General features: G+C 42.3%; 1 protein-coding gene across 2 annotated transcripts in view; it reads left to right on the forward strand.

Annotated features, from left to right (window-relative positions):
• Nucleotides 1–9,742, forward strand: part of BNC1 (basonuclin zinc finger protein 1) — a 28,905-nt gene extending 19,163 nt beyond the window's left edge. For both annotated transcript variants that reach the window (XM_054451977.2, XM_054451976.2), the window contains exons 4-5: nucleotides 767–2,631; nucleotides 7,498–9,742. In XM_054451977.2, coding sequence (XP_054307952.1) covers nucleotides 767–2,631; nucleotides 7,498–8,182 — 2,550 coding nt within the window. In that variant the 3' untranslated portion in view covers nucleotides 8,183–9,742. The remainder of the gene's footprint in view (nucleotides 1–766; nucleotides 2,632–7,497) is intronic.
• Nucleotides 9,743–12,040: the final 2,298 nt, after the last annotated feature.

Below are 12,040 nucleotides of genomic sequence, written 5' to 3' on the forward strand. Positions count from 1 at the left end.
CCTAATAATCTTGCTTTGTAGTGTTAGGATTAAAAATATGGAATCAATTACCTTGAACCTCTAGTGCATGAAAAATTTATGATGTTACATTCTTCATCATCTTCAAAACTCTTACATGCACTGTGAAAAATCTCAGTAGGCCATCAAATACATGTTCTGTGATAAAATATTTATTGTAGTTTTGGGAAAAGTTAGGCCTTGCTAGAGTTTGAAAGATCTCCAACACTCCATTGTAATTACAGCCCTGCTTTGTGAATGTGCGCAGTAGATCAATACAGTTCATTTGTTTTCTGATGTTAGTTGCTTAGGAAGATTATTAAACTTGCAGCAAATGAATACTTGAGCTATATCTAGGCCTGATTGTTCCATCTATTCTCTTTAGACAAAGAAGTTACTATTGTTCAAATGATACATATTTTAATTTTAGCAGGGAAAATTATTATGTCTAATGCTAGACAAGCAATTGGTCTGAAATAAGGTGAAAAATAATCACTACATTTCCCTGACTTCAGCTTGAGTAATATGATTTTATTTGTCTCTTTTGCACCAATTGTAGGACTACTGCTAATATCTGTGCAGCTTATGTTCTGCACAAAGCTTCTGGCCTGGGAGAGTAGGGTGAGCAGGGACTAAATTCCCCAAAGCCCTGCATTCATCTTTTTCCTATATGCACAAAAGTATCCCATAGTCTAGTGGACTACATTTTTAGAGGAAAGGGTAAGAAGTTGTAAATTGATCACACTTCTAACATCTGGTTTGGGTTTAGGATGCATCAGGAAAGGTGTTGGATCACTGGAGCATCATGACCAGTGAGGAAGAAGTGGCCACCTTGCAGCAGTTCCTTCGTTTTGGAGAGACCAAATCTATAGTTGAACTCATGGCAATTCAAGAGAAAGAAGAGCAATCCATCATCATACCACCTTCCACAGCAAATGTAGATATCAGGGCTTTCATCGAGAGCTGCAGCCACAGGAGTTCTAGCCTCCCCACTCCTGTGGACAAAGGAAACCCCAGCAGTATACACCCCTTTGAGAACCTCATAAGCAACATGACTTTCATGCTGCCTTTCCAGTTCTTCAACCCTCTGCCTCCTGCACTGATAGGGTCACTGCCCGAACAATATATGTTGGAGCAGGGTCATGACCAAAGTCAGGACCCCAAACAGGAAGTCCATGGGCCCTTCCCCGACAGCAGCTTCTTAACTTCCAGTTCCACACCATTTCAGGTTGAAAAAGATCAGTGTTTAAACTGTCCAGATGCTATTACTAAAAAAGAAGACAGCACCCATTTAAGTGACTCCAGCTCATACAACATCGTCACTAAGTTTGAAAGGAGACAGTTATCCCCTGAGGCCAAAGTGAAGCCTGAGAGGAATAGCCTTGGTACAAAGAAGGGCCGGGTGTTCTGCACTGCATGTGAGAAGACCTTCTATGACAAAGGCACCCTCAAAATCCACTACAATGCTGTCCACTTGAAGATCAAGCATAAGTGCACCATCGAAGGGTGTAACATGGTGTTCAGCTCCCTAAGGAGCCGGAATCGCCATAGCGCCAACCCCAACCCTCGGTTGCACATGCCAATGAACAGAAATAACCGGGACAAAGACCTCAGGAACAGCCTGAACCTGGCCAGCTCTGAGAACTACAAGTGCCCAGGTTTCACAGTGACGTCCCCAGACTGTAGGCCTCCTCCCAGCTACCCTGGTTCAGGAGAGGATTCCAAAGGCCAACCAGCCTTCCCAAACATTGGGCAAAATGGTGTGCTTTTTCCCAACCTAAAGACAGTCCAGCCAGTCCTTCCTTTCTACCGCAGTCCAGCCACACCTGCCGAGGTAGCAAACACGCCTGGGATACTGCCTTCCCTCCCGCTGTTGTCCTCTTCAATCCCAGAACAGCTCGTTTCAAACGAAATGCCATTTGATGCCCTTCCCAAGAAGAAATCCAGGAAGTCCAGTATGCCTATCAAAATAGAGAAAGAAGCTGTGGAAATAGCTAATGAGAAAAGACACAACCTCAGCTCAGATGAAGACATGCCCCTACAGGTGGTCAGTGAAGATGAGCAGGAGGCCTGCAGTCCTCGGTCACACAGAGTATCTGAGGAGCAGCATGTACAGTCAGGAGGCTTAGGGAAGCCTTTCCCTGAAGGAGAAAGGCCCTGCCATCGTGAATCAGTAATTGAGTCCAGTGGAGCCATCAGTCGAACCCCTGAGCAGGCCACACACAATTCAGAGAGGGAGACTGAGAAGACACCAGCGTTGATCATGGTGCCAAGGGAGGTCGAGGATGGTGGCCATGAACACTACTTCACACCTGGGATGGAGCCCCAAGTTCCTTTTTCTGACTACATGGAACTGCAGCAGCGCCTGCTGGCTGGGGGACTCTTCAGTGCTTTGTCCAACAGGGGAATGGCTTTTCCTTGTCTTGAAGATTCTAAAGAACTGGAGCACATGGGTCAGCATGCATTAGCAAGGCAGATAGAAGAAAATCGCTTCCAGTGTGACATCTGCAAGAAGACCTTTAAAAATGCTTGCAGTGTGAAAATGCATCACAAGAATATGCATGTCAAAGAAATGCACACATGCACAGTGGAGGGCTGTAATGCTACCTTTCCCTCCCGCAGGAGCAGAGACAGGTAAGGCATCTGTAGGCAATCATTTTTTCTAAGGCAGTGGCTCTTCAAGTTTAACATGCATCAGAATCACCCGGAGAATTGTTAAAACACAGACTTCTGGGCCCCACCCTAGAATTTCCACTTCATTAGATCTAGGGTGAGGCCTGAGAGTTGGCATTTTTAACAAGTTCCCAGATGATGCTGATGTTACTATTCTGGGGGCCACAGTTTGAGAAACACTGTTGTATGAATTTTCATATTTCAACATTCATGAATACAAGTTCCCAGATGATGCTGATGTTACTATTCTGGGGGCTACAGTTTGAGAAACTGTTCTATGAATTTTCATATTTCAACATTCATGAATTTTTACTTCCAAAAACCTAACCTAATTTGGCTGCAAAACCTGACCTGAAGTGATGTGAGGCTACTTGTAATCTTCTTTAATCTCCTTTTGTGTGGATTTATAAATACATATATAGTACAAATAGTAATGGATTTATTATAGGACATTAACAATGTTTCATTATATGCATCATTCTGCCTGTCTGAAGTCTGAGAAATTCTGAACTCAGAAACACATCGGGCCCCAAGGGTGTGGGATAAGAAATCATGAACTACGGCCGGGTGCGGTGGCTCATCCCTGTAATCCCAGCACTTTGGGAGGCCAAGGCGGGCAGATCACAAGGTCAAGAGATCGAGACCATCCTGGCCAACATGGTGAAACCCTGTCTCTACTAAAAATACAAAAATTAGCTGGGCGTGGTGGCAGGTGCCTGTAGTCATGTCCCAGCCACTGGGGAGGCAGAGGCAGGAGAATCATTTGAACCCGAGAGGCAGAGATTGCAGTGCGCTGAGATCATGCCACTGCACTCCAGCCTAGCGACAGAGCGAGACTCCCATCTCAAAAAAAAAAAAAAAAAAAAAAAAATCATGAACTAGTTGTCACATTAGCAGGTTGAGTAAAGCGTAAACAACTATTTGAATAAGAGTGAGAAGGGAGCTTTTTAAATTGCCACTATAGCGTCCCAAAATGTGACTCATTTTCATTTGATAATATGAAATCCATAGAATAAAATATTTTCCTTTATTTGTAGTTACCCAGCTACATTTGAGAGGAAGAATCACTGCTTGATTGAAGGTTTTTTAAATATTAAGATATAAAAGAATAAAGGTGATTGGCAGGTTGTTTCAGGGACTGTGATTTCTGGTTGAAAGATCCTGAGTTTTCATGACACACACACACAGGCAAACTATTTACAAAGTCCCCCACTATAGAGCATATGTCATCACCGTGGGGATAGCACTGGTGTTACTGTCTTGCTTGTGCTTTTCTTCATGAACTTGAGTCACTTAACCACTCTTCAGGTCACCTTCCTCCCCAGCCTATAAATGGAAGAGCACGCATACCAAAAGATGGCCCCAGGAGGCTTATGGAAAAGATCAGCTGCCTGATGAAATGGAATATGATGTTAAATGGTACACTGAATATTAAAATGCTACATTTGCAGAAACAAGCTTGACTTGAAGCAGTTCAACACTACCACTTGGTCCAAGTTGTAATGCCTAATTTGTTAAGAGGGTGAAAATGTACAGACTCCTACACACATTCCTGGACAGGGCTTATAAGAACATACTCATTGTCTTTAGCAAAGAGGATAGAGCACAGAAGATATTAGTTAAATGTTTATATTAAATCAGTGCTTCTACTGATAGGATGTTGAACCAAACCACCAAGGTACCCTAATTAGTGAACCAGTCCTTCTCCTTCAGCCTCCAAGAGGAGGAGTGTTTGTTCATGAATAAGTTGTTGTTACAGAGACGGTCATGTTGGTCATATTATCTTTGATATTTATGATACTGTTCTATCCTACAATATCTCCTAAATTAGAAGGCATATTGGATTCAAGATACTTTTTCATTTGATATTTATTTTTTCATAGATTTAATATTTCCTGATGTTCTGACCTATTTGTATTAATAGATCCGAGCCTTCCCCCACCACAACAGGAAAGCATCTTGCGTTATAAATTAAAACCACTAATTAGTCTAGAACTTGAAATGCATTTTACCTAGAATCTATGATTTAAGTTACAGTATTTTAAATTTGACTTTGTGGGCAGGCCCAGACCTGACACCATTTCTCTCAGTCAGAGATTGAGAACCACATTCCTGTAGGGACATTTAACTTCTCTTTGAGCCACTGCTACTGCCAGCAACAGTTACCAAGACCCATCAGGAAGGGACTGGGACAACACCCTGGATGCTTATTTACTCAGTGAATATTAAGAACTGTCTATGTTAGGTGCTGGGGACATAATCCCTGCCCACAGAGGCCTTCTGTAGTGGAGGAGACGGACCAGAAACAGGCAATTACAGTTGAATGTGATTCTGCAGTGAAGGAAATGTAGGCTGTTGTGGGCACATAGGAGGGCACCTTGAGAAGTTAAGGAAAGCTTCCTGGAAGAAGGGATATGTCTACACCAGTAACTCTGAAACGTTTTGGTCTTATAACCCCTTTACAAATACTTAAAACCTAAGGTTACTTAAGAGCTTTTCTCTATTTGGGTTATATCTATCAAAATTTATCCTATTAGAAATTAAAAATTAAAAAATTGTAAAACTTTAAATTATATACTAACATATGTTTATGAAAAAAAAACTACATTTTCCAAAGCAAAAATTCAGTGAGATGAGTGGCTTTTACATTTTTGTAAATCTCATTAATGTCTGACTTCGTAGAAGACAGCTAGATTCTCATATCTACTTCTGCATATGCTCTGTTGCAAAATTGTGTCACGTAGCCTCTGAAAAACTCCACTGTTCACTCATGAGACAATGGAAGTGAAAAAGGCAAATAATATCGTAGTATTATGAAACTTTGACTTCAGGAACCCCCCGAAAGGGCCTCAGAGATCACTAGGGGTGCTTAGACCACACTTTGAGAACCACTGGTCTCAACTAATCAAAATAGAAGCCAAGAGGAAGAGTTGGAGGAGAGAGGTAGAGGTTGTAGGGTAGAGGTTGTAGGGTTGAAGGGAAGAGATGGAGACATGGGCAGTGAGTACAGGATTAGCAGAGTCCTAGAAACCAAAGCCTGGCACATGATCCAGAGGGTTTTTACAGTTGTAGTAGTTACTGGTCTTAGGGGACATGGCACCTCAGGAAAGAGGTGAGAGCCCACAGGCTTAGGGGGACATGGCACCTCAGGAAAGCGAGAGAGCCCACAAGTTAGCCATTAGTATGCATGGAATACTCAGGAGTTGAGTATGAGGTCCAGACGTCTGCTTTGTTCCAGTAGGGACTTTTGTTTACAAGGTTCCAATAAAAGTGTTTGTCTTTCTTTTTAACCACTTGTATGTACTGGAACCTGTACGTCAACCCAGTGTCTGGTTTTCTGTCGGCACATACCAGCCCCTTCAACCCAGAATGCTGACATAATCACAGGGCAGAGTTGGAGTTAAGAAGGGCTGCTTGCAAAGTGGGTGATCTGGGAGTACAATTCTGATTATGTCCAGAAAATATGTGTAAGGGAATAGAAGACAGAAGTTGAACAGTAAATTTTGTACATTTTATAAAACATGATTAAGCTTCCCACACACATGTCTTTGGGGATTTAAAAAGTTCAATTCTTAGTTATTTTGGTGAAGGTGTTTTCCCAACTTGACTCTGCCATACATTCTGATATGTACTGGGGGAGTGTTTTTTCTATTTGGAATAATTCTCCTATCACCTTTAAGATTGTAACCCCCTTGGTGAGGACTTTTTGCTTGTCAAAAGTTAGCAGAGGATTTCTGAGGAAGACCAACATTGATTTACAAGTTACTTCCAAATGATAACATGACTAAAAGGCATGTGTCATAATGGATACTCATTATCTGTCCTTCGAGAGTAATCATTGGGTAGAAGATTGGTGGTATGCTTATTCTGCTGCATTTGCAAAACTTCTGTCTGGTATAGGATAGTGAAACGTTACAAATATGAACTAAACTATATACACACACAATTCTAGCCAATCGGATTCTCAACCACACTTTTAGAATTTTTGGGATGAAGTGTATGTCAATGCTCTAGACTAGTGCTGTCCAATAGAAATATGATGCAAGCTTCATATGAAACTTTAAACATAGCCACTGTAAAAAAGTAAAAAAGCAGATGCAGTAAAATTTAATAACATTTAACTTCAATATATCCAAAATATTATCCTTTCAACATATGATACTAGCCACATTTCAGGTGTTCAGTATCCATATATGGCTAGTGGCTATCACTGGACAGTGCAGCCCCAGAAGGTAATGTTTCCGGATTTCATTGAAATAAAGTCCTCTTCTTAGTTCCTTATAGTTTGTGACCAGTTTCTCCTGGAATCTCCTGGTTCCAGTGTCCTAGTTAAACTGGTCTAGTTGATGTAGTCTACTCATTCTGGGAGACAGACCAGAAATAGGCAATTACAGTTGAATGTGGTGACTTCTACGATGGGGGAAGTGCTGCTGTGGGCACATGGGAGGGCACCATGAGAAGTTAAGGAAAGCTTCCTGGAAGAAGGGGTATGTCTAAACCAGTAGCTCTGAAACAGTGAGCTCATTTACAGAAAGGACATGAGGTACAGAAAGTACATCAAACAGACAGTGCAAATCAAAGAAGACTACATATTCCCAGTTTCCAGACTGTTGGCTTTCCTGGTGAACACTAACTTCTGACAAGCAATGAACAACAGTGGGTCTGTATCCACCAGACAGGTGTTACATCCCATGGGGGCCTGCCCCCTTATCATCGGTGCTCCCATACCACATGTTTTTCCTGGTATCTACCAAGTCTCTCCACTCAGAATGATGACTGTTTCTAAAACAGCCCAACCCATTACTAACCATCTTTTCACTCTTATAGGCACAGCTCAAACCTAAACCTCCACCAAAAAGCATTGAGCCAAGAAGCACTGGAGAGCAGTGAAGATCATTTCCGTGCAGCTTACCTTCTGAAAGATGTGGCTAAGGAAGCCTATCAGGATGTGGCTTTTACACAGCAAGCCTCCCAGACATCTGTCATCTTCAAAGGAACAAGTCGAATGGGCAGTCTGGTTTACCCAATAACCCAAGTCCACAGTGCCAGCCTGGAGAGCTACAACTCTGGCCCCTTGAGCGAGGGCACCATCCTGGATTTGAGCACTACCTCGAGCATGAAGTCAGAGAGTAGCAGCCATTCTTCCTGGGACTCTGACGGGGTGAGTGAGGAAGGCACTGTGCTTATGGAGGACAGTGATGGGAACTGTGAAGGGTCGAGCCTTGTCCCTGGGGAAGATGAGTACCCCATCTGTGTCCTGATGGAGAAGGCTGACCAGAGCCTTGCTAGCCTGCCTTCTGGGTTGCCCATAACCTGTCATCTCTGCCAAAAGACATACAGTAACAAAGGGACCTTTAGGGCCCACTACAAAACTGTGCACCTCCGGCAGCTCCACAAATGCAAAGTACCAGGCTGCAACACCATGTTTTCGTCTGTTCGCAGTCGAAACAGACACAGCCAGAATCCCAACCTGCACAAAAGCCTGGCCTCATCTCCAAGTCATCTCCAGTAACAAGATGGCAAACCAAGTATGCTCAGATAAGCTTTTTTCATAATTCAGGAATAAGGTAGTCCATAGAAATGTTTCTGTTTCATATCATTTGGGGCGAGTCAGGCAAAAGTATTTGATTTGACTTTATAGTTTTCCACAGCACAATGAGCAAAAGACAAACCCTGTAGGAAGATGACACTGGGGCAGCCCTTCCTATTATTTTTCTTAGCCCAAGAGGTCTTTCACTGATACAAGGAAAACTTGCAGAAATGCAGTTTTTCCCAGATTTGTTTACATGTTCCCTGGGACAGATCCAGGTCTGCAGATGGACACCAGTGGGCCCAGGACCTGGGGGTGGCTTTAAATGAGGCTTGCAGTGTTAAGGGTCTTGGATAAGAAAGGTCCTGGGGAAGAAGACTCACCGTGGACAAGGTACCAGTCCCAAAAATAGCATTTTCAGTTCCTTCTTCAATTAGTTTGAAATCCAGACCTGAGTTTGGAAGACTGACTTTTTGAGACCATCCCTGTGTTTGGAGTGGATAATTGTCCCTCCCCTCAGCCCTGCACCAGAGGTCTCATATGTTACCCCAGGGAGTTCTCAGAGGATTGGGTTGGCCTCTAACATGTTCCTTGTTCATTCTTGTTCTGTAACATACATTCAAGAAGCTAGGGGGAAAATATCTCATGCACTTAAATAACGGTCTTCAATTTAATTTAAAAATATTTTGATAATATTTAATTTGTGCTTATGTGGTGTTTGGTGTGAGTGCAGATATTGCACTGTGTCACCTCTGGATCTCTGCTCAGAAGCAGAACAAGTGATGACCTAAATGTCAAAATCACCGCTCATTTTCATTTGGTGAACTTCAAAATCTGTTCTTTTTGGTCACCTGTGGAATAAATGCAAGCATGATTTTGGCAGGAACATTTGTACATATTCTGCCATAGATAATGTTCTGATGGTTGTTGTGTATTTTCAGTATCACTGGATCCCTCAGTCTTCACCCTTTTATAAATGTATAAGATTAGGATGAACTTTTGAATTTACTTGGTAGGAAAAAAAGTAGGACATTATTGCCATATTGTATGTCTTAATATTTAACTTATTCTGAAATATATTCCACACTGTTACATACATTTTCCATTGTAGAAAGGAAGTTCAGTAAGTCCTGTGGAATGAAACCATCTCCTGAAATTCAGCATTTGCAGTATTCTAAAAGCCTATGTAGGTACAAGGACATTGATTTTGTATTCAGAATTCAAGTTAACTATCTTTTAAATTCATGGTTGATGTAAGTAATAAAAAAAATTCTTAAAGTTGAGGGTTATAAGAGATACTATTTCTGTGGTCTAAAGGTTAGAAAAAAGCCAACAACCTGTTACCAATTATTTCAACTTTTTTTTGTTTTAATAAATGTGACAACTTAAAACTTGTTTCTATTTAAAGTGAGATGTATCTTTCAACTGTTTAGTTACCCAGCTGTTTAATATTCCAGTTTTCCCAAGTGAAAAAATTTGTATACAAATGTTTTCTATGATTTAATAAAAATATATGGCACACCTTTTGTTTAAAAAGGCAAACATTTGTAAAAATGGTTTTGTCATATGGGCTGCGTTTTGTACAAGTGTATATCCTTATGCACACACACAGAGATGCATTATGAATTTGACAGAGCTGAAAACCCTGGAGGGTGGGGGAGAGTTTGGTGGACAGGGAAGAGTGTCAGTAACTACTGACACATCAAACAAAAATTGCAGAAATTAATGAGTTCAAAAAGAAATGAAGTGGTTACTTCATTGGGAGGAGGATTTGGGTGTGCTGATCTTTTATCAAGAAAAATACAGCCTGGGCCCGGTGGCTTACACCCATAATCCCAGCACTTTGGGATGCCAAGGCGGGCAGATTACCTGACGTCAGGAGTTCGAGACTAGCCTGGCCAACATGGTGAAACCCTGTCTCTACTAAATATACAAAAAATTAGCCAGGCACAGTGGTGCATTCCTGTAATCCAGCTACTCGGGAGGCTGAGGCATGAGAATTACTTGAACCCGGGAGGCAGAGGTTGCAGTGAGCTGAGATTGCGCCACTGCACTTTTGCCTGGCAACAGAGCAAGACTCCATCTCAAAAAAAAAAAAAAAAAAAGTGATTAAAAAAAAAATACAGTGCTATCAAAGAGAAGTCTCCAAATGCTCCAAATAGAGTGCAGTGAAAAAATTTAAGCCTCTTCTTAAAAATGTAGGTTTTTTAAAAAAACGGATTTTTGTAACTTTTAATTTTTTCACCTTTTTTCCTACTCTTCCAATATATAGATAAGAGTATGATCCTATCTACCCATCCAGCCCCACTCTCAGTTGATGTTCTTGCTTCATATTTCACTGGGAGAAAAGTTATCAGAGGGAAACTAAACACATCTACCATCATCTGTACTGTTCTCCCCCTACTCTAAGCCCTATCTCCTTTCTGAATGATTGCAGTTGCCTCTTAACTGATCTGTTGTTTCCTTTCATACATTCTACAATGGCCGAAGTGGTCCTTCTAAGATGTACATCAGATGATGTAGTGCCTCATCTCAAAACCATCCAGTGGTTTCCCTTAACAGTTAGTATAAAATCCAGTCTCCCAAGGCCTACAGCTTTGTCATTTGGAAGGTTCCCACCCCTGCTACTTCTCCATCCCCTTTTCCCACTAGTCTCCTTACATTTTATCTGTTACCAGCTTTATCTTCCTTCTCCCACAGTTCTAAAACCACTTTGCAAGATCCCACCCCACCAACTCTCCATATTCACAGTAGCTGGCCTCACTTCCTACTCTCGGATAATTGAGAGACCTCCTCCCCCATTGCCCACCACCTCCTTTTCAGTTTGTGTATAATGACACCCATCTTCATGTGGTCACATCTGCCTCAACCTCCTGAAAATCCACCTCATGCCTGGTGGGCCATCACAGTAAGCTGCAAACATCTCTATGAGAAAGTTACCAGGATCCCACCACCACCCATTTTGCTGTCACATTCAGACCCATCATGATCTCCCTGGGCTCAACACCTGTCATTGAGGGATCTGAAATTCCCTGGCTCAGCCTTTCTGGTTTTATCCACTTGCGCCTACAGGGGGCTATGTTTGAGTCCTCCATGATGCCGATGCCAACAGGGCTAAATGTGCCTGGATTTTATTAAGATAAATTACTTTGAGATAAAATAGCCAGGCTGGGCGCAGTGGCTCACACCTGTAATCCCAGCACTTTTGGGAGGTTGAGGCAGGTGAATCACAAAGTCAGGAGATCGAGACCATCCTGGCTAACACGGTGAAACCCTGTCTCTACTAAAAATACAAAAAAATTAGCCGGGTGTGGTAGCAGGTGCCTGTAGTCCCAGCTACTCGGGAGGCTGAGGCAGGAGAATGGCATGAACTCGGGAGGCAGAGCTTGCAGTGAGCTGAGATCGCGCCACTGCACTCCAGTCTAGGTGACAGAGCGAGACTCCGTCTAAAAAAACTGTGTGTGTATATATATATATATATATATATATATATATATATATATATATATATATGTAGAGAGAGAGAGAGAGCGTGCCAAGGAAAGCTGGGTAAGCCACAGCCTGTGCAACAGTTTTGGCTCTCAGTGAAGGCAGAGGGAGGGAAGGTCAGGTGAGAGTATCCAAAGCTGACACAGTCTGAGGAAGTTCAGGAAGGCCATAAGGAGCCCTTGAGCCAAGGTCAACCATCAGAGCAGTCCTGCGTCTCCGGGGAATGGGTTCCCTGCAATTATATTCCTGCCATGATCAGTCATTGGCTTTGAGCAGCCCATGGGAAGGGTGCCACAGAGCAAATGTTAACAGTGGATTTCAGAGTATAGTAGGGGAAGCCCTTGGCCAAAT

The sequence above is a fragment of the Pongo pygmaeus genome, chromosome 16 (assembly GCF_028885625.2).
Source record: "Pongo pygmaeus isolate AG05252 chromosome 16, NHGRI_mPonPyg2-v2.0_pri, whole genome shotgun sequence".
Classification (NCBI taxonomy): Eukaryota; Metazoa; Chordata; class Mammalia; order Primates; family Hominidae; genus Pongo; species Pongo pygmaeus.